At 36.5% G+C, this 20,103-nt stretch overlaps 1 protein-coding gene across 1 annotated transcript in view; it reads left to right on the top strand.

Moving 5' to 3' along the window:
* Positions 1–20,103, top strand: part of FAM120B (family with sequence similarity 120B) — a gene marked incomplete at its 3' end in the record, with an annotated part of 47,728 nt that overhangs the window by 10,717 nt on the left and 16,908 nt on the right. Inside the window, exons 4-5 of the mRNA XM_009695484.1 lie at positions 6,019–6,191; positions 10,231–10,323. Of these exons, the coding sequence (XP_009693786.1) occupies positions 6,019–6,191; positions 10,231–10,323 (266 nt within the window). The remainder of the gene's footprint in view (positions 1–6,018; positions 6,192–10,230; positions 10,324–20,103) is intronic.

The following is a 20,103-nucleotide window of genomic DNA, read 5'->3' as shown; positions in this document are numbered from 1 at the left end:
AATGCTGCATGTGTGTAATTGCTTTTAATTACCCTGTGTAATTATTATAGGATTCAGCTTTGAGCTATGTGTTATCACCGTGTCTTGTTAAACCCTGTGCTAAGTCAAACATTGGTTCTAAAATGCAAACAATTTGTTAGAGGTTCTGAATAGTGCTCTGAGGCCAGGATGAGTGGTGTGTAGGGCCATATTAAAATTCTACTTTTAAGCTGTTTGAGAGAATGTGTTAACAAGACTGGCAGAGGATATAAAAAAGGGTGATTTTTAGATTACCTGTGAGAACCCAAAAAGAGAATCCAATTTTCAAGGAAAAAAAAAAAATTAGGCTATCTGTTTCTGTGAAGCTGTTTCTACTGTCTTACACATCAAGTGTTTTGTGGATTTTTATTTTCTGTCCTTTGGTAAAGGACACATTTGTGAACACTCTTAGTAAAATTAGTGTTATGAGGAATGTGTTACATTTACGAGGAAGTGTCATACACTTTAGTGAAAAGATTGGGTACTGTATATGTCGCTACATTGTGTCATGCAATACAAGTTTAGGATAGGAAGTAAACAGTCCTGTATCAATTTTGTTGTTTCAGAGGGAAGATTGTTCTGATTGTTCATTTGTCCATGCTATTGTAGTCATAGCCCCTCTATCTTTGCACTCACAGCGCTCTCTTTCTCTGTCTAGTCGTCTGCTATCATGTGGATCAGGAGCTCAGAGGGGTTTTTTTAAGTCTTTCATATGAAATGAATTAGTTCCATTGATATACAATACCATTGATAGCTTGATAAGAAAAATTATTATCTACTTGACTTCTTGAGAGTAATTACCAGTGCTTCTCCCGTCAGTACCAAGAGCTTTCTGTATCAGTCCTTGTTCTGATCTGGTCTAAATCCAGATTCAGAAGAAGTTGAAATGCATGCACTTTTTTCTTTTTTTGTTGATTAGGGATTGCTTTAGAACATACTTGTTTTTAATTTTCTGGGGTTATAGTAAATTTTCTTTTAAGGCAAGCTAAGATTGTATGTTTATCTTCATATTTGAAACTCGTATATTTAGTGAGAGTCTTCAAAGTCAAGGATGAAGGAAAATAGTTGCTCTTTAGATACCAGCCTTTTCAAAACCCTTTTGAAAGGAACTGTTTGGAAAGAAATGACTTATATAGAGAAAGTACAAACAAGGTTTCATCTGATATACAGTAGTTTCACTGTCCAGTACCCCTGATACAATATTAGGAGAGTGATTATCTAATTGACTTGATGGTAGCATGAAATTACTGTGAAATTTTCCAAATGGATCTGAATATGCAGGGTAAAAATTGATCGGTCTGTCCTGTACAACTGTTTTATTTCAGCGTACAATGGTCTAGGAACATGCTTTTGTAAAACAAGCAAACAAAGTATAAACCATACCTGCGTAGTTACATTTCAGTTTGCATGGCAAAAACACTGTATTTATTGTTGCAAAATTTTCCCTTGCAGACAGTGTGGTACCTTCCTCCCTTTCTGGAGAGGAATCCGCTTAAACTTGTGTACTCTTGTTCTACTGCTCTGCAAACATGCTACACATAGAACCCACCTTCATGTTGACAATAAACAGGATTTAAAATCACTGCATGCTTATAGCAGCCATATAAGAGGAGTTTATAAAAAACAGCATCTTCTCAGCCATAATCTTTACTAACTCAGTAATGAAAGGCTGTTCAAGCAGACTATTAAAAAAGGGGAGGAGGACTTCTGGTGTTTATTTTTAGTGCCCTGGTGTCATTCCTTCAGCGAACAAATATTTTTCTAAAATTTTTGCAGTCCATATTTGTATGCCTTACATTCGCTCATGCATCTTTTATTTTCCACAGCATGACTTTCTAATTCACCAAATAAGGTTCTCAACAGCGCATCACATTTTTCATACAGGGATCATATTTAGAGCTAAATTTAAAGAAGTTGTTATAGCAAGTCAGAGTTTGAAACTGTCAATCAAGATCACGTTACTCAAAAAGAGAAAAAACCTTACCAGAAACTATTTGAAAAATCACAGGTGCAGTTAATCTGGGAAGGTTCTTTGTTTTATCTTTTTTTGAAAAAATTATAACCTCATCATCACAACTGCTTTGGAAGTGTACTGAGAATATATGGGGAATCCTGACTCTGTTGAATTTGATTTAGATTTAAAAGTCTGAAGAAAGAATATTTGGTATGAATTTTGAACTGTAATGCACATAAGCATAAATATTTAAAATTTTGCATTGACTATAAAAAAAAAAGTAGAATTCCCACTGATATTTTTTGTGTGTGTAAAACAACATAACTGTCTTGCATCTGAAAAGCTTGCAGGTGATAGATTGAATGTTAACTTTTTTTAAACAAAATATCAAATCCTAAAGGCTGTAAGATGATAGCTTAAACTATATTTTAAATATAGTGTGTATTATGTATATCTATTTTTCTTGAGAGCCAGTCTTCTGAATTAGCATCTGTGCTTGCTCGAGTTCTCTGTCTCTCTTCCTTCTGGAATGTTTCCTTTTGGTTGAGTGAATGTAGTTGTGATGTTTCACACATATTGACAAATCACCACTTAAATTGATAAAAATGTCTCTGAGAAATGAATTTTGTTAGAAGATCTGTGATCCAAGAAAATACTGTTTAACATCCATATCTTGTGAACAGAGTGGATCTATTTGATATGTGTGCAGTTTATATGGAATAGAGGAAGTTTGAAAGTCTTTACTGGAAATGTATGGATTCTGCTTTTCATTTTATTTCTGAAAATGTGTAGGATATTGTAGCTCCATAGCACAGGAGTTTGGATGTACTTTCAGTAATCTAATCATTGCATCTTGTGAGAATATGTCATGAATACACTTACTTCAAAATGCTGTCTCTGGAATGCTTCTTTAATGGTCAGATTTAATTGGCATTTGGGTTTATGGCATTTTTCAAATTGGCCACAGTTGTTGACAAGTTAATGTTGAGTGTACCTAGCAAGTACATTTTTATAAACTTATTTTTATTGCTCAGTATTTACATGAGCATGTAAAACGGTGAAGTGTTAAAGTACTCTTACTGGTGTTATCAAATGAAATTTCAATAGTCATTACTTGAAACATATGTGAACAGCTAATACTGCACATTTATATCCATATACACAATTAGGACATGTTTTAAGTTGGTATGAATGTGAGAATCACCTTTGTATAAGTCTTGAGTTCAGTGTTACCGTAGTATTAATGCATTCCAGTTCTGCATGCATTGTATAGTCATAAATCAGTTATTGAAGTTCAAACAAATGAAATATTTATGTATTCCCTTGAAGTGCTCTTTTTTTCTCATGATTCTTTCTCTGTGACAATGTCTTTAAATGTGTAAGTGAAAAGCAAAAGGGAAAAAAAAATTCAATCAACGCTTTTTTTCTTAACTTGTTGATTGTCTGTTTTTGTGTTGAGGCAAGTAGTATCTCTTGACCTCCATGGAGGTCTTTGTGATGCTCCTCTTCTTGGAGTTCCCAAGGACGACAGTGTACATAGTACTGAATACGGTTTTCACACGGTTTTGTGCATGTTGAGAGTAACCATAAACTATGCAGTGTTCGAGTATCTCTCTGTAATTCATAGGAGCTTGTGGTTCTTACAACCTCAGTAGGATAGCTAATTTTCTCATGGCTAATCTTTACAGTAAAGATGTATCAATTATATATATCTAAGTATGTTTTGTTCCGTTTCCTTTTTGTTACTCCATTTGGGGGGGTGTTTTAGGTTAATTTAGCAAATATTTAGATGTATTCAGAAAGTAAAATATTTCTCTTCCCTATGCAAGTAAGTTTCTCTCTTTCAGGAATGTTTTCTAATTGCCGTAAAGTGTGGAGTGAGGATGTAACTAGAGCAGAGAATGGTTTGGGGGGTCTACTGTATATGAATCTGAGGTCTGTTCTTAACTGTATGCATGATGGGAGAGTCATTAAACTTCAGTGTATTTGCTTCTTTGTTTTACTTATCTTTCACTTAAGGGTTAATATAATGGATCACTCTTGGGTGTTACATGGAATTTAATTACTTGTAGAAGAGATCCTTTCAGAAAAATAACGCTTTCGGTTGGTATGTTCCAAAAGGAGAGAGCGTCAAGTTTTCTTTCCCAGAGTAAATAACTCATAATTCATCAGTACCTCTTTTTCCCAGGCGCAAGCAGATGTTGTTTCTGAAAGTGTAAGAAGCTGTTTATGGAAGAGATGTCTTGAATTTTTTGTTGAGCTCTCTGAATATAGATATGAAATCTTGCTTATTGATGTAGTTCATGGTTTTACTCTGAAGAAAGAAGGACTTCTATTATTAGGTATACCCCTGGATGCAGTTCATTTAAAAAAAACAACTGTACAGATGGATGAGTGATTCTTAACTGATTCTTGGCGTATTTCTTCATATGCAGCTGATTGGGAACCTTCTGGAAAGCAGAAACCATCAAAACTATTTAAGTTTACCCGTGTAAAAATTGTCTCACACATCAAAGTTGCTTAGCCTTGGTAGGAAGAGTTGGCTTTGTTTTGGTTTTTATGCATGTAATATTTGCTTTTCTTCCTGGAAGTCATTCTCTGCTCTTCTTTTTCTTAAGGCTGCAATTACCAATATCAAAATGAGTAATCTGAGTCTTACCGTGCTGTCTGTACTGGCCCACTCCCTGCCAGTATTCGTATTATCACTAACCTACATTTCTAACTCCAATCAAGCAACTGGTATTTTTTCTTAATTTAGATACCTCCCTACAAAATAAGTTTAGAAACTTACAGATTGTATGATTGTAGTTCTTTACAGGGTTAAAACTTTTGATGGGAGAGTTAGTCTTAAAAATAGTAAAAGGAACATCCATCAGGGAGATGAGGAAAGAAAACCTTCTCTTCTAGTTTCCCCTCTCCAAAGAATTGGTACCATTTGGTTAATGGGCTTTCTTGGCTAAATAAACATCCTCTATGTAGATTTCAGCACCTTGTCACTTTAACCATTTATTATCACCAAGTGTTCCTAACTGCACTACAGCTGCTGCATGTCACACAAAAAAGGAAAAGGTGTTACCAAATGTAGCTTAATTAGTCCACATTTGAAATTCACACCTCGTTTTATTTAACTACAGAAGCAGCAGAACTTTATGGGAGGATTCGGTCTTTAATTGCCATTTTTAGGCGTAACCAGTTAGGTGTTCTGTTATTTCATGTGCATTAGTGTTTATTTTGGTAATGGATTAAATGTAATTTAAATAGGGAGCAAATTTTACATTAGTTCACATGTGTCACAAGTTGTGAGATGGCAACATGGGGTAAACATTAAGGATTTAGAGACCAGGGTGAATGATAGTGTGGAAAGTCTGGAAAGATATGTATAACTGATGACAGTTCTTTTGGGTGTGTTTACAACAGTGTTTCGTACAGTAGCCTGGGGAGTCCAAAATACCAGATAGCCTTGGGTTTTGTTCCCAAACTGGAAGCTACTGCAGAGGAGTCACAGCCGCAGTGTGTTTGTGGAGAGTGGATGTTTGCCAACAAGTGGCATGGGTGACCGGTTTGCTCAGTAAAACAGGTGATTGTAAGGGAGGCAATGTGAGGATCCTTCAAGGACTCCTGCTACGCTAGCTCTAGGAGAGAGAGAAAGGAGACAGATAGTGATTCAGCAGAAAACCACCCTATTTTATGACGAAGCTAACCTCATTTAATGCTGTGGATCCCCAAGGGAAAGGACACGTTTGTAGGCAGACTTTGTTCGTGCAAAGGTAAAAGCTTGGTGTCTCAAAGTTGTCTGTATTGTAACAATTGAATTCAGTCCACTCTGCTTAAACATGCCTGCATTCAGTACAATTGGTTTAAATTACAGACCTTAATTTTTTTAATTTTTTTTTTCAAATGCCAACTTCTGTCAAATATAGTTTATTTTCAACTCTGTGGTCCTTGCAAGTGCCAAGAGCAGATCAGTTGTTTCCTTTCAGATTGTAATGAGGTAGGCATGTTTTGTCTTGTTGCTGCCAAGATAAAATAATGGGTTTCTTTTGTAGGTGGAACACCTAATTTGAAAACACTGTGGTTTGCCAAAGGACCTGATGTGGAAAAGCAGCGGTATAGTACATTTCTGGCATGCTTTCACCTTCAGGACAGGATGGAAGAGCTCCAAGCTCTAGAAGCACCTGTTGCAGCGTTCTGCTGCTTGCTGGCCTATCTTATGATGCAGGTAACTGAGACAGTTGCTTTTTCTTCAGCTGTCAGCCCTGATAGATGTGATTGACTAATAAAGTGTTTCTTGCTAGCCTATGCTGGATTTTTCTCTTAATCTTTATTGTAGGCATAGTTGATCAAATATAATAGTACTGCATTACAGTATTTTTAATTACTCCATTTAACGTGCATCATCCTGCTCAAGAAACACTTGGGTTTTTTTTAGTAGTTAGTCAACTCTCACATGCTCATGACAAAGCCCCTTGGGCATTTTAACAGAGAGTATAAACTGAGGGATTTCCCCTGCTTTTTGGAACCTGTTTGCAAATTAAAGCTTCTCTTTTTGTGTTTCCTTTGTGTCCTCAAAAGAAGACATTCCCTCAGGTGATTATGCAGGCTGTGCAAACAGACAATATAAATATTTAGTCACCTCACTACTTTTTCATACTGTCTTGTCAAGCTACTTGGTTTTGAGCCAGAATTGAGGATATGGCTTTTGTCATTAAATTCTGAGTAATAAAGGATCATTAGGTAGCAGTTCTCTTATAATTCTAAACGTTTGGCAGCCTGCAGACTACCTTAATTGTAATAAAAAGGAACACAAGATTAAATACAATATTGCTTCATTATTTACATTTAATATTTTGTCTGTACTTGCCGCCTTTCAAATGCTGATCTCAAAAGCAGATTTTCCTCCTTGAGGATGAGAAAATTATAATGCCTTTATCTAATCTGATAAGCTCTGTTGCACTTTTACTTACACCAAACTGCGTTTTGTCTTTTGTTTTTCTCTTTCAGACTTCACTTTCCTCAATAACAGATTTATACTGATGTGTGATACATGAAAATAGGTTCCCCCTGACTTTTCCTTTCTTCTTCCTTCATGTGTGTTTGCTCAAACTTAGATGATGCATTGAGGAAGTACATATGGGAATTATATAAATGATCCATATAGCTCTTTTTTTCTTTAATTTTCGTATAGTGTAATATAAATGGAAAGTTTTTTTGGAGATGAAACTCATTAAACATTACTTCATGCCTTGCGGTTTCAATTCAGCAAGATACATATCATGTACTTAGCTTTTAACATTAAGTGTTTTTCATATTAGGATATGAAATCACAGTGTCATTTACCTGTTTTCACTGTTTCATTTATTTATTGTGCTATCCTGTATGCCCTTTCATAGCATGGTTACTGAATTATTTGAGAAAGGTTTCTTCAGTGGGATTAAGAGGAGGAGTAACAGGACAGAACACCTACAGAAATGTGGATTTTCTGAGCCTTGATCACAATGGAAAAAAATGCTTATTTGGGATATGGTTTTAAGAACTTATTATCCAATGACTAACGTTAAAAACAGAGATGAAAACAGTTTGGTGGCTCATGTTTTCAACAAGAATAATAGCAGGGAGATTGTGCAAAGGACTTGGGTTGATGGAAGGTTTCTCATGGCAGTGCCAGTTTCTCAACACCTGTCCTGTTCTCCTGATTCTCTTCTGCCCTCTGAGTTGCACTGATACAGTCTACACTGTGAACCAGACTAGGGAACTGATTTGGATTAAAATGTTTTTCACTGCTGAGTTATTTTAAACTTTGGTTAGTTCTCTGATATTGTCCATTTGTTTTCTTGGGGTATTTGAGAGGAAAACATGAGAGCAAGAGTGTCGGTAGCCGTGCTTTGAGCTGGCCAGACTGCTTCCATTTGTTTTATAGCTGAGAAAACAATGCTTGTGGAGCTGTGGCAGAATTTGTGTCTTTACTTTACACTTTAGCCTTACGTTTGTATTAAAGAGGGAAGGTGGATTTGTTACCCTAAAGGTGATTTAAGTTGAGCAATGGTAGGTTATTTTGAAGCAGGCTAACACAGTTTCCTTCAGCTCATGTGAGGGAGAAATAAACTTCTTAAAAATTTCAGAACTTATAATTTAATCTAACCTGAAACATAGGTTTTTTGCAGGAACCAGCATACTGACCAACCCATCCGACTTCCTCAAAATTTGTGTGCAAGTATTTAGTGAAAACTTCAGATGCATTTTTTTTAAAATGAGAAAAAATTTCCAATAAGCAAATCTTAACTATGTAAAGACAGTGTCGATTTGAAGACTGATCTTTTCAGTGAGGGTACTTCTCAAATATCCTCCAAATTAAGAACAAAAATAGTGAAAAAATTTGCAAGATAATAGGTTTGTCTTAGGAGAAACGAGTGAAAGAGTTCAAATATCAAACTGTGGAGCCTCCAAAGAAGGGCGAAATTTCTGTTTCAGGGTCTTATCGTTTTGGAAGAAATCTGACAATGGAAGTGTGGTAACTCACCAAGTTTGATTACTGAATAAAATATTTCTCTGAATTGTTTTGACATTTGTAAGCATTTTGGCTGATCTCCTCTGTTAGGGGCATTTACTTGCTGTTGTACTTGCAAGCAGTCTTTGACTTACTTCCCTTAGGACAAGACTGTGCAAATATTAAGAATTGTTCTGAGAATGAAAGTCACTTTTTCTGTTACTGCAGTGTATAAAATGCACAGGTTTAGTAAACCTCTCTTGTTGCCATCTACACAAAGGTGACACCTCACTTGAAATACAGGGTAAAGTAGGGCCATTATCAGATCTTGGCAGCCAGATGGAGTTAATGAATACCAAGGAGCATTTTGAAAGCTTTGAGATTTCTGGGATCCCTCACATTCTTGTTCTTTATGCAAGTTTTATCATAGTAGAGGGGAAACTATTTTACAGTGGGACAACCAGCAAGGCCTGATTTAAAAAAAAAAAAAAGTCTCAATAGTGGTTGAATAATTTTTGTCTTGAGGAGGAAAGAATGGGTTACTCCTCCTAAGCGAATAAATGAATGAAGTAATTATAGACAGCTTCTTAGTTCTGTTGATTTACATCAATACTTTTTTGTTAATTTTTCTCTCCTTCATTTTGTCTGTCACTTTCTGATTTTTTAATAACCACAATAGAAACTCTTAATGGATTGAAATGAGATGTACAAAACATTCCCCCAAAATCAAGCTGTTAAAAGAAACGCAACGCAGAGTTTTAGGTCACCTTTTACCTGTACTGTAAGCCCACAACGCATGTTTCCACACTTTGCTCAAGTTCCAATTGATAAAGAATTGTAATGCCTTATGGATCTCACTTAGAGCCCTCTTTATAGCCTCAGCATCTGTAACAGATATTTGGTCTAGGTACACATGTATGATCTATAGTGTTCTTATCAGATGAAGCAAGTGATCAGGACTGAACTGCTACTGTCAGGGAATCAGCCCAGCTGGTCTGTAGGTGCTGTCTTTCTCCTGAGGTGACCATGTACCTCTATAGAATCTCAGAATACTTTTTCACAGCAGTAAATGCCCAGGTTCTCCCTGTTGTGATATAAGTATTAGAGTGAACTGTTAGATGAATTTAGAATTTTTCTTTGTTTTCCTACTTGAACATTTTAGGTTTAGTTTTCTTATAGTTTTGAGTTCTTCCCACTTCAATGTGTAGTCTAAAAAACTGAAAGAATACAAATATGTTTTGTTAAATCCTGAAACGTAGCTTAAAATAGGTAATTGAAATATTTTAGATTATTTTTAAAGTTTTGAACATATAACCATGTAAGCATTTGAAAGAAATCCTAATGGTCATCACATCTGTGGCTCATTGAGGTGATTTTTATTCTGAGTCTTGATTATAAAGCAATTCATATTATTTTAAATATCTTTATTTTTTTTTATTACTATGCTTAGTGTTATGGAGATTAAGAAATTTCCTATTACTAAGAATCTCCAAGGGAAGAGGAGAAGGGAATACATGAAGGGTGGGCATTTTGTTTGATGTGTGGAAATCTGTGTATATACACTGTACTTGGGTGTTGGGATATGCACTTCATTCAAGTCGTGAAAGTAAATATTTTGTTCCTTTTAAGTGTCTTTTCCTAGACAATGCATTCATGGTGGTCATAACTTCACGAGGTCATTAATTTAAGTTTGATGTGCTTGAGAATGAGGAGATGATCAGAAAGTTCCTCTTCAGAGCCTTCAGATAATGTGTTGTTTTTTCATCTGTTTTAGGTCAGTAGCCTCTCTTTGGAGGACTTAAATGCATTTGTGGCACTCATTGTCTGCCTCAAAGGGAAGTCAGCTGCTCAACTGGCAGGTTTGCAGGTATGGACTGGAATAATTGAGTAACATAAAATGTTCATGGTAACTTTGGGACAAGTATTTTTTGGGAAAATTCTACTTTAAGTTTTTTCAGATATAGGAACTGAGGGTCATGGTAAATATATAGGCTTTTAATGAGCTACCATTCCTGTGAATAGTTACATTTGTTAATTGTGTAAAAAAATAAAATAGAAAGGACATTTTCTAGTGGTTGCAGTCCTAGGGTGAACCAATTAGTCTCAGATTTCTTCCTGACTTGGCTTCCAGACTTCCAGCTGATGGAAAATTGGTGGTGGTGAATCCTGTCTTGCAACATTGCATCATTCTTGTTCCTGAGGACAGTGTTTTAGAACATAAGTTGTATGAAAAATCACTCCATTAAATAAAGTTTAGTATTACTACTTGTGGGAGAACATGAACATAACATAAACCTAACCAGAAAAAATGTCTTGTTCCCTAATGTAGCCCACTGTAGTGAAGACCTTTTGGATCACACTATTCTGTAATTATTCAGGAGTTGTGCTTGAAATTTTCATATACTGTGTGCAAATCTGTTTTTTTCCTTTCCTGTCTTTTTGAATCCACATGTGGAAAAGCAGGTTCCTAGGTGGTTATTGCAGCAGAACCATCTAAATAGTTATTCTTGTATATCTAACGATACAAAAATATTTTCAATCCTGTAGCTTGAGATTGTATTAAATGTATTAGCAGTGTACAGCACTGTGTACATGTCAATGGCTATTTGAGTTGTGGGTTTACTTAAGAGGGAAAAGGTTAGAAATGGTTGGAACCTTAACATATCTTCACTCTGAAAATCTTGCTTATATTTCCAGTAGATTGTCTGTTACTTTGAACAGTCCGTGTTAGAGTTTTAAAAGTACTTTTTGCTGATAGCAAGGTAAACGAACCACTTTTGTTACTATCCATTCGTTTCTAGTGCACAGGGAGCAAAATAACAAAACAGGTGTGATTACAGTTTCATTATTTGGTTCATTATAACAGAGAAAGTCCAGCCTCCTATCAGTTTTTTCCAAATTCATCACAAATTTGTTCTGCAGCTGATCAAGTGTTAGATCTGTGTAACAAAAAGGAAGCAATAAGATGAAGGCAATGTGGAAAACAGCAAAAATGTAGTCTTTATTTCTGTCGAGGACATACTGCACATAGGGTTACACCTAACATTGAGAGTATCATCATTTTATCAAGTCTGTTGTGACAGTCATTCAGTAAAAGCATAAAAGAAGCCACGCATAAGCAGGAAGGGTTGAAACAATTTGTTTATAGGTGCACTTACAGGTACTATTATGTAAGTTTCTAAAGTGCTTGGAAGTTTATTCTGTTTGAATTAGATGTCTTTGTGCAATTCATTTGTGTTGTGGTTCTATGAAATTATAAATCTGAGTGTTGCATCCAAACACGTAATATTAATCAATGTATGCTACTTATCAGCAGTCATTCTCCTAATTCAAAATTATTCACAAAACTTTATAACTTTCCCACAAAGCTCGTGGCAGGTCAGATATTGTCTGGTCTTCCATTGTTGACATAAAAGTACATGAAAGATGAAGCTGGTTTTAGATTGTATCATGTATCGCTCTATGAAGTGGACGGTATGTTGTTTGAATTGACTTGTGTGCTATTGGCAGGTACTTTCCAAAGTTACATCACTCTCCTGCTTACATAAGCACTTCATGCACTGATGCATAATGCCTTCTGCAGCGCTAAAAATCAACGAAAAATTCATATGATGCAGTTGAAATTTTTGTATCAGGCTCTTTTGTACAGCACTTCCTTGTGTTATTCTATTGAAATTCATGGTAGTGCCTTTGGTAGTAGTTTGAGCCAGAATAAATCCCTCTGAAGAGAATAGTGAGGAAAGAGTTTGGCCTTTTTCCCTTCTGAGACTGTGAATAGGTGAAGAACAGTTTCAAAACTTTCCCTCATTGCCTTCAAATTAACCTCCCTTCCTGTGTTTTGATGACCTGGATCTCCAAGTGGAAAATAGTTGCTGTTTTTCAGTTTGTCTTGTATCTCTGACTTGTGAAGCTATATCAAGAGAAGATGTTATGTTGTATTAATTGCCGTAAAAATACTTTCTTTTCTTCATATATAAGCCACCTGTAATTTTGTGGTAGCACCAGCATCAACTGGAAGATTCATATGACGTTAATCTCGCTTCACAGGAAGAATAAAAAATGGTCTGTTTCTCCTTTCTGTGCTTCTGAAATGTGGTGTGTAGATGAACTTAATAATGTCCTCTGAATTTTCTCTTGGAAGGGCAGGAGACTAAACTAATAGAGTATCTTATATAAATATTCTAAAAATAATGATCAATAAAGCAAGCTATCTGAGCATTGTAATTCAAGCATCTCATTTTCAAGATTCCATCTCAAAATAGCTTAAACTGGTTTTACTCATTATTATGCTTATTTGGTAGTTTTACAAAATTAAGTTATTTTAATAGTTAGTCAATAGGGTATCAATAGGTATTTAACAGCTTAATCTTCTAGATATTTGTGTTCAAAATCGAAGGATCCAAGTGCAATGAATTACACTAGTACAAAGCTAATTAATATATGGGTTTTAAATAGGAAAACGGAGGAATAGAGTTGAATCTGTTTATTATACTTTCTGTTCTCCACTGAAAAGTTAAACGTGATCCCTAGAAACAACTTAACTGAGCTTTCAAGGAAGTTATGTTAAACTTCAGTCAGCGTGTGCAAAATTTTATGAAAATGTTTACAATTTTGGACTGAACACCATATTATTATTTTAAATATAGAAAAAAATGTTTACTCCTTGTAAACAGTTCTGTGAAGAACACTGATTTGATTAAAAAAAAAAAATTGCTCTGTTTCTGCAAAGGAGTCCATTAGCAAATGTGTTTTAGCAGAAGAAAACTTAACTTCCACTGGGAAGTAGGAGAGAAAATGTAAATAGAGCCTGTTCTCCTGATAGGATGAAGAGAAATTTTCAGCCTTCACTTTCAAATCTGCTTTCTGATATTCTATCCATATTTCATTGTTAATGAGATCCATAAACCCACAAGTTTATGAAACAGAAACGTCCATGGTTTGAATAAAGTAAGTTAAAGCCATAAAAAAATAGTTTATCTCATGCTGAAAGACAGTGGGCTGTGGACATAGGACTAAAATGCACATTAAATATTACTTTCTGAGAATAACACAATGTTTATACATGAAAATGTGATTATTTTTCAAGATCGATGGTTTCGAAATACCAAAATGTGCACACGACAGAGAAGAGATTTTATACATACTTTTTCTCATAAGTTTTTTTTTTTTTTCTCTAGTTTCCTTGTGCCCCCCTTATATGGTAGATTAACATTCTGCTTTGCCCAAGCCTTCCATAGAGCTTATACATAAGGTCAGAATTAAATTTTGGACCCCAGGTTGCCTATTTCCCTTCTTTCTATTTTAATCTAGTGTGTGGTTTTGGCAAAAAGCCCAGAGAGCCGTCAGTCTAACTTTGAGGCCATTGTAGAGAAAAAGAGGCACCAGCAGTCATGCTTGCAGTCTTGTTTCTTGTATTGTGCTGGCCCTGGCTGTTTACAAGTGCAATAATAGATCATTTTTCACCTGTAATCCATGTAAAATACTGCCCAAACAGAAGAGACCATAATGACTTATGAACACAAACACATTTTTTCTAAGATTTCTCTATGTGAAAAATTTGTATTGGGGGTGTAAAGTTGTGAATCGCATCTTTTCGGAAAGTTGTGGGTAGAGATGGGAAAATGTGGTTAAAAAGGGAGGACACCTGGCAATTGGTGGATGACATTAGGGTCCTGTTAAATGCTTTTAAAAGTGAAATGTATGTGAGAAAAGATGAACTCAAAAGTTAGTAGCAGATGCATGGATGGACATAAACACCACTGCTGGAATTTGTGACATTTGCAAGCTCTTTATAGCTTTACCATAAAATACCCAGTTAGGCCAGAATATCTGCTTTGGAGTAATTACATCTTTTGTGCCACTTGTAAAAGGAACAGTTTGGCTGGGTATGAAGTATAAGAAAGTCGAGCGCTGAAGTGCATTCCTTCAATATTTCAAGTGCTTTAAGTTATCTAAAAAGTGTTACTGATACGAAATGAGCACAGTTATTTTAGAGCTTAAATGGTAAGCTCCAGAGAGTCTTTGCAACTTGATTGCAAATGAACTTTCACAAAAATACATATTACCTATTACTTAATTAGCTTTTGGAATAATAATAAAAAAATACTCAGCAAACTAGTTAACTAGTTTGACAGGCAGAAATAGCTTTAGCAAGAATTGTAGTTGCATGGAACCTTTGAGTATTTTCCGTTGTATGGTGTCATGGAAGTAAAATTGGCTTGGTAATAGTATTATACCAATATTACACAAGGTGTTTTTCTCTGAATATTTTCCTGAGGGACCCTGAGCCACATTCATGCAAAACAGCAGTATGTTTTAGAGTAGTGTGTAGGTATCTTGGTTAGGGTCCCTCAAATTTCAGAAGGATGTTGCTAAATCAGTTCTGTATTTTTAAACTCGGTATTCTTTCTCCCTTGCCATGCGGACAGAAAAGCATAAATAATACCCAGATTCTGGACATTCCAGAATTTCAGTCTTCTGACCTATTTGGCAAGCCGAGCTGCATTTGTCAACAACGTTAGATGTGATACTTTTCAGACAGACTCCAAACAGCCTTTGTGAGCTATCTATATTTTTCAAAATATAATTGTTTTAAAAAAATCCTTTCTCCCCCAGGGAGTGTATGTTTATCATGCCTGTGTGGCTGTTTCCTAATAAATATTTGCTTGAAGTCTAATTGGATTGAGTAAAACATAAAATACAAGTAAGAATATTGTAAAGATTATCGTAAAGATCTCACAGATAAACCTCTCTTACATTCTTAGGACCTGCTTCTGTGATGTACGTTAGTATTAACTAAAGTGGAATCTGAGTGCATTCCCAAATGCTTTACTGAATCAGGGTTTATATTCCCACAAAATCTACATCTGTCAAAAGTGTTTTTTAAAATGATAGGTGAGATTGTAACTGGCAGGGGGTGGGGAACGGGGGATCGAGGTCATTTACTAATCTTGGCATTGCTTCCCAACCCATTCTCTCAGCTGCAGTCTTCAGCTTTCCTCAGTGTTCTGGGCTAATCTGGAACAAAAGTGGAGCGGTATGGGATGTAATTTCAAGCTGAGATTGGTTCAGTCCCTGTTCAACCTCAGAAATGTAACTTTCTTCTCATGTCCTCAAGAGAGTCTTAAATGAACTAGTCCGAATAGAAACAGTTCAAGTCTTCAAGTAGTTAAATTAGTTTTGTTTTACACATTTAAAAAAAAAAATCAATGACGTGATTAATTAAGAGAAAGTTGCATTAAATGAGCCTGCTGATACTAAATCAGTATATTAAGGCTGAAAGTTTCCAGGTGTGTATACTGTGTTTTTCTCTTAACTGTGTTGTGGCCTCTTGGGCCTGCCTGCCTAGTTGAGTGTGCTGCCTTTGGTACTGCAGAACCTATTGATTTTCCCTGCTGACTTTGAAGTGGTGGGTATGGCTCCCCCAGTCTGTTACTGAGAGTGAAGTATTGCACTTGCACGGATCAAGCGTTAGTGCAAATACAATTATGTCTCAGGAGCTGAAGTTAACTGCTTACAGCATTTTTTGAAAGTCCCGTCTCTAAATCTGTTGCTATTTTCATAAGCATCTTTTGAAGTTCTAAGGAAATTCTACGTTTTCTTAGTCCCGTTGCGTGGGCAACTGGCTCGACCTTTCTTTGCTGCTGTTGGTTCATAAACATATATTTAAAAAAAATTTTTTAGACTAACATATTCCACTTCCAGACAAGATTACTGTTCTGCCCTACTCTCCTCCATTTTTTCTTTACCAAATTTGGTATATTTATTAGTATTATTAGAGTCTATTTCCCTGGACATTTTTTACATTTGACATAAGCTGTAGTATCAGAATTCACATAACTGTGTGAATTCTGTTATGTGCCACTGGCACAAATACAAACCCCAGCACGACTAGATCGGCTCTTCTACCTTCTGAGAAAAACACATTCATTTAGTTGGATTCAGTTTGCTTATGGAGAAAATCTTGAGCAAGATTTTGAGCACGGACCTTAAAAGAGAGGGTTTTTATTCCTTTGTGGAAGATGATCTTGTATTTTTCTCCATAGTTGTGTAAGTTTGCTCTGCTTTTCTGTGAGTTTTCCCCTTTACTGCCCTGTAGCTCATTATTAGCAAGGTTTCAACAGCAAGGAAATAGCAGCAATGATCCAGTTATAAATTGCCTTTAGACTGTGTATAGCATAAAGAATTTTTCAGGATGTTTAAGGTAAAAGACACTCTGGAATTTCAGATAACAAAATTACTGTTAATTTTTAATCCATGCCTAATAATACTGCAGAAAGTGAAATGTAGTTACTGGTAGCGTGGGTAATAAAGCTCTGCCAAATATTAAGCAAACTGAGAGCTTTGAAAAAGTCAGAGATAACTTATTGCAGAGAAGAAAAATAATAATTTCTGGTATCAACTGATATTTTCCTGCCAAGTTTGTCTTGGTCAAAGTGTACGTTTACTCACGAGATAAAGAGTTTTCACTTCCTCGCGTATCGTACGTTCGAAGGAGGAAGCAATACGTGAGGGTTGGCAGTGGTGTTTGCATGGCATCGGTGGGGTTGCTCTCCGTTGCCTTTCGGGGCTGACCTGTGTCCGTCCCCCCCCTCAGGGCAGGTGACGGGCAGGGGCTGGAGCCGGGGAGGGAAGGGAGCGTGCCAGGGAGCGTGCCGTCAGGAACCGATGGCACGCGTGCACCTGCCTGTCATCTGCCGGGGGCTCCCTGCACCTGCCTGCGTGCCCCTGTCTAATGCAAGCTGCACATCTGTCTAGGCTTTCCCTGGAGAAGCAGATGGCTGTGTGTAACTTCGGAGAAGCAAAAATGGTTTCTGAAATGACCTAATGAGCCATTTATAGGTGGATGGAGAAAGAAGATAAAACAAACCTTGAGGCATATGGTTACAGTCCTTTGTAGGATGTACTGGAATCTTTCAAATTACTATAGTAGAAACGTTCCTCTTGAAGATATCGGAAACAGCCAGGCTAACCAAGAACTGATTTGTTCCCTTTCTTTTCAAGTGTATTCTTGATTGACATTATCATTGTCCAGGGGTTAAAAGTCAAGAAGGTGTCCGGTTCCTATCTGTTGCTTCCTCTATGACTTCCGTCAGATTATTCAGCTCTTTCTCATATTTTAGTTCTTACTTATAACACTCATGCACCGGTAGTCTCAATAATAGAAGTTCTTTAGCCAAAAGTGCTGTATAAATGGGAATTTTTAATATATTCTTAACATTAATATTGATGTCACACATAAATTCTCCTCCCCTTCACCTTTATTTTGGGATTATTTCATTTGACGTTCACTGAAGAGTAGCTGAGATGTGGTTAAAGGAGCTTTTTGTAAAGAAAGGGAACTGTGTTAAGAGAAAAACGATGCATCTACATCCCTTACCGGCGTTATATCTTAGCGCTTCAAGACATCTTTGCTCATTAAGACAATCCTATCCCAGTGTTATAAATGAGGAAACAACACAGAGGGACACTAAACGCCAGATGTGTAAAGCTGGTTGTGTGTTACCTCCAAACAAAATCAGTGATTTATGGGGAGATTTAGTTAATTGTTTAGTAATCTAAATGGCATGTCTAGTGTCACACCAGCACTAGTAGGAAGTATATGCACATTAACTGAAAAGGCATATTACATTCAGCTAGGCTGCTATATATTCCCCTGATAGATTTAAAAGAAGAGACATTCACATCCTTGCCAAATATGAAATTATGTATGTATTGGTTTTAGCAAGGGCAGTTAGTGCATACCTAAGTATCGTTTCCTGTTTAGCAATAGTTTTATATTTACTTTCTGTGTATAGGATACAGAAATACATCTTGGCAGAAAATACTGCTATACTAGGACTGAAGTTCCATAAGTTCCTACTAAAGTCAATGAGAGCTTTACTACTAAATTTAATAAAAGCAGAACTCTGCCAATACACTTTTGAAAAACCATCCCTGAATCTGCTCGGTGTTATTTACTTTTTAGCAACATGTTACTATGCTACAGTTGTGTGTTGTATTTGTACACTGAAACTTCAATACAATGGAGGCATACTTCAGTCTAGCAACAATGGCGAGTAATGTTTTTCAATTAGAGGAGGCTGAAAACGTAGTGGTTCTGCAGGAAGTTTATTTTGGCACAGCACCTTGTGCCAAAAAGAATAGGTACCTTTTGTTTTAAAATGGCTGTGGATCAGTTCCTGAGGCTGGAATGTCAGTGACTGCTTATTTCATCAGCAAAGCGCCTGCAGAGTCCGATGCTGGCTGAAATGCTGAGATCCCAAAGTTTGGCTTATTTACAGAGCATGCATTTTCTTTTAAACAGCATGCTTCTCCGTGTTAAGTACACCTTTAAAAATGGCCAGGTTACTCTTACATAAACTGTTTCCCTATTTATATTTAATTGGCTCTGACAGCGCTGATACAAGAAAATGTAGACTATTACATGTAAGTAATGTTATTTTCTTTAAAACCTTTATTCGTATTCAGTTATTGTATAGCTCAGAAGACCGTCTTTATGCAACAGCTGTGTGCACCAAATAAGGATTCTCTAATTTCACTCTATGTGTTCATCTAAACTAGAGCATGGGGTTGATGTTCTTGTGCCAAAAGGTAGCAGTTTTTAAGCAGTGTATGGCAATTTTCTGTTCCAAAGGAAACAGGTGTTCTGGAAGTGGATACTCTATTGCAGCTTAATTACAAATCCATTCCTAGTATCTTGAACATACCTGATCACAGGTTGCAGGTTGGCAGTTCCTTTTGTAGGTCATCTGAGATACTGCTGCATTGATTTGTGGTTTGATTTGTCATGGACCTCAGGATTGTCGTGAAATAGAAGCAGACCAGTTCTTTTCTTCCTCAAGCTGTGGACTTAACACCTAGAAAATTCCTTAGCCAGAAGTGTTTACCTTAGACCATATCACTTCAAAAGGTAAACCGTAGTATCAGCAGTCTTACTGTGCAGCTGCTTTGCAATACAAAGAAACCCTAGGAGGAAAGAAAAAACAACAAAACCTATATTGCACTGGCAAACAGTATTTGTTCTTCTGGAATTCTCTGTAGTAACCATCTTGGTTCAATGACAGTTTTATTTGAAGAGCTTATATACCAGACATGACATTAGTAACAGTTGTCATAAAGTTTCTGGAAGCTGCAGCGCTTCACACATGCTAAATTTTGCCTAATCTAATTCTGCTGAAGTTCACTGGTCTTTCTGTTGGTTTGAGTGGGAAATAGATCAGGCCCTTAGAAAGTGTGTACTCAAAACAGCATAAGAGAGGGAATGGTCATACATTAGGACAATTAAATAGATCTTGAACATGACTCTGGGGAGAAAAAAAAGATATTCATTTTTAAGCTTGGCTAATTAAGCCTTGGACAGTTTTAGCAGTGAACCCCCACCTATCAAAATTTCTTTGTAGTCACAATGATGTCTTGTTCCATGGCAGTGGTTTCACAGTACACTGCGAAAAATGTGCACAAGATCGACCACCGGTCAGCAGCACACTGAGCAGGGGCATGCCAGAGCAGCTGTCATTTGTCACTAGAGTCAGCGGCTGAGAAAGGACACGCTGCACTAGCCAAGGTAGCCAAGCACACTCTGCTGAGTCGTCGTGTTGGTGGCAGAATTTTGACTCCGAAAACTTTGTTCCGTGAACTAGTCCTA

Source organism: Cariama cristata, unplaced genomic scaffold, assembly GCF_000690535.1.
Source record: "Cariama cristata isolate BGI_N322 unplaced genomic scaffold, ASM69053v1 scaffold20, whole genome shotgun sequence".
NCBI classification, from domain to species: domain Eukaryota; kingdom Metazoa; phylum Chordata; class Aves; order Cariamiformes; family Cariamidae; genus Cariama; species Cariama cristata.
The sequence above is the reverse complement of the archived record's forward strand: the minus strand, read 5'-3'. Positions and strand labels throughout refer to the sequence as shown.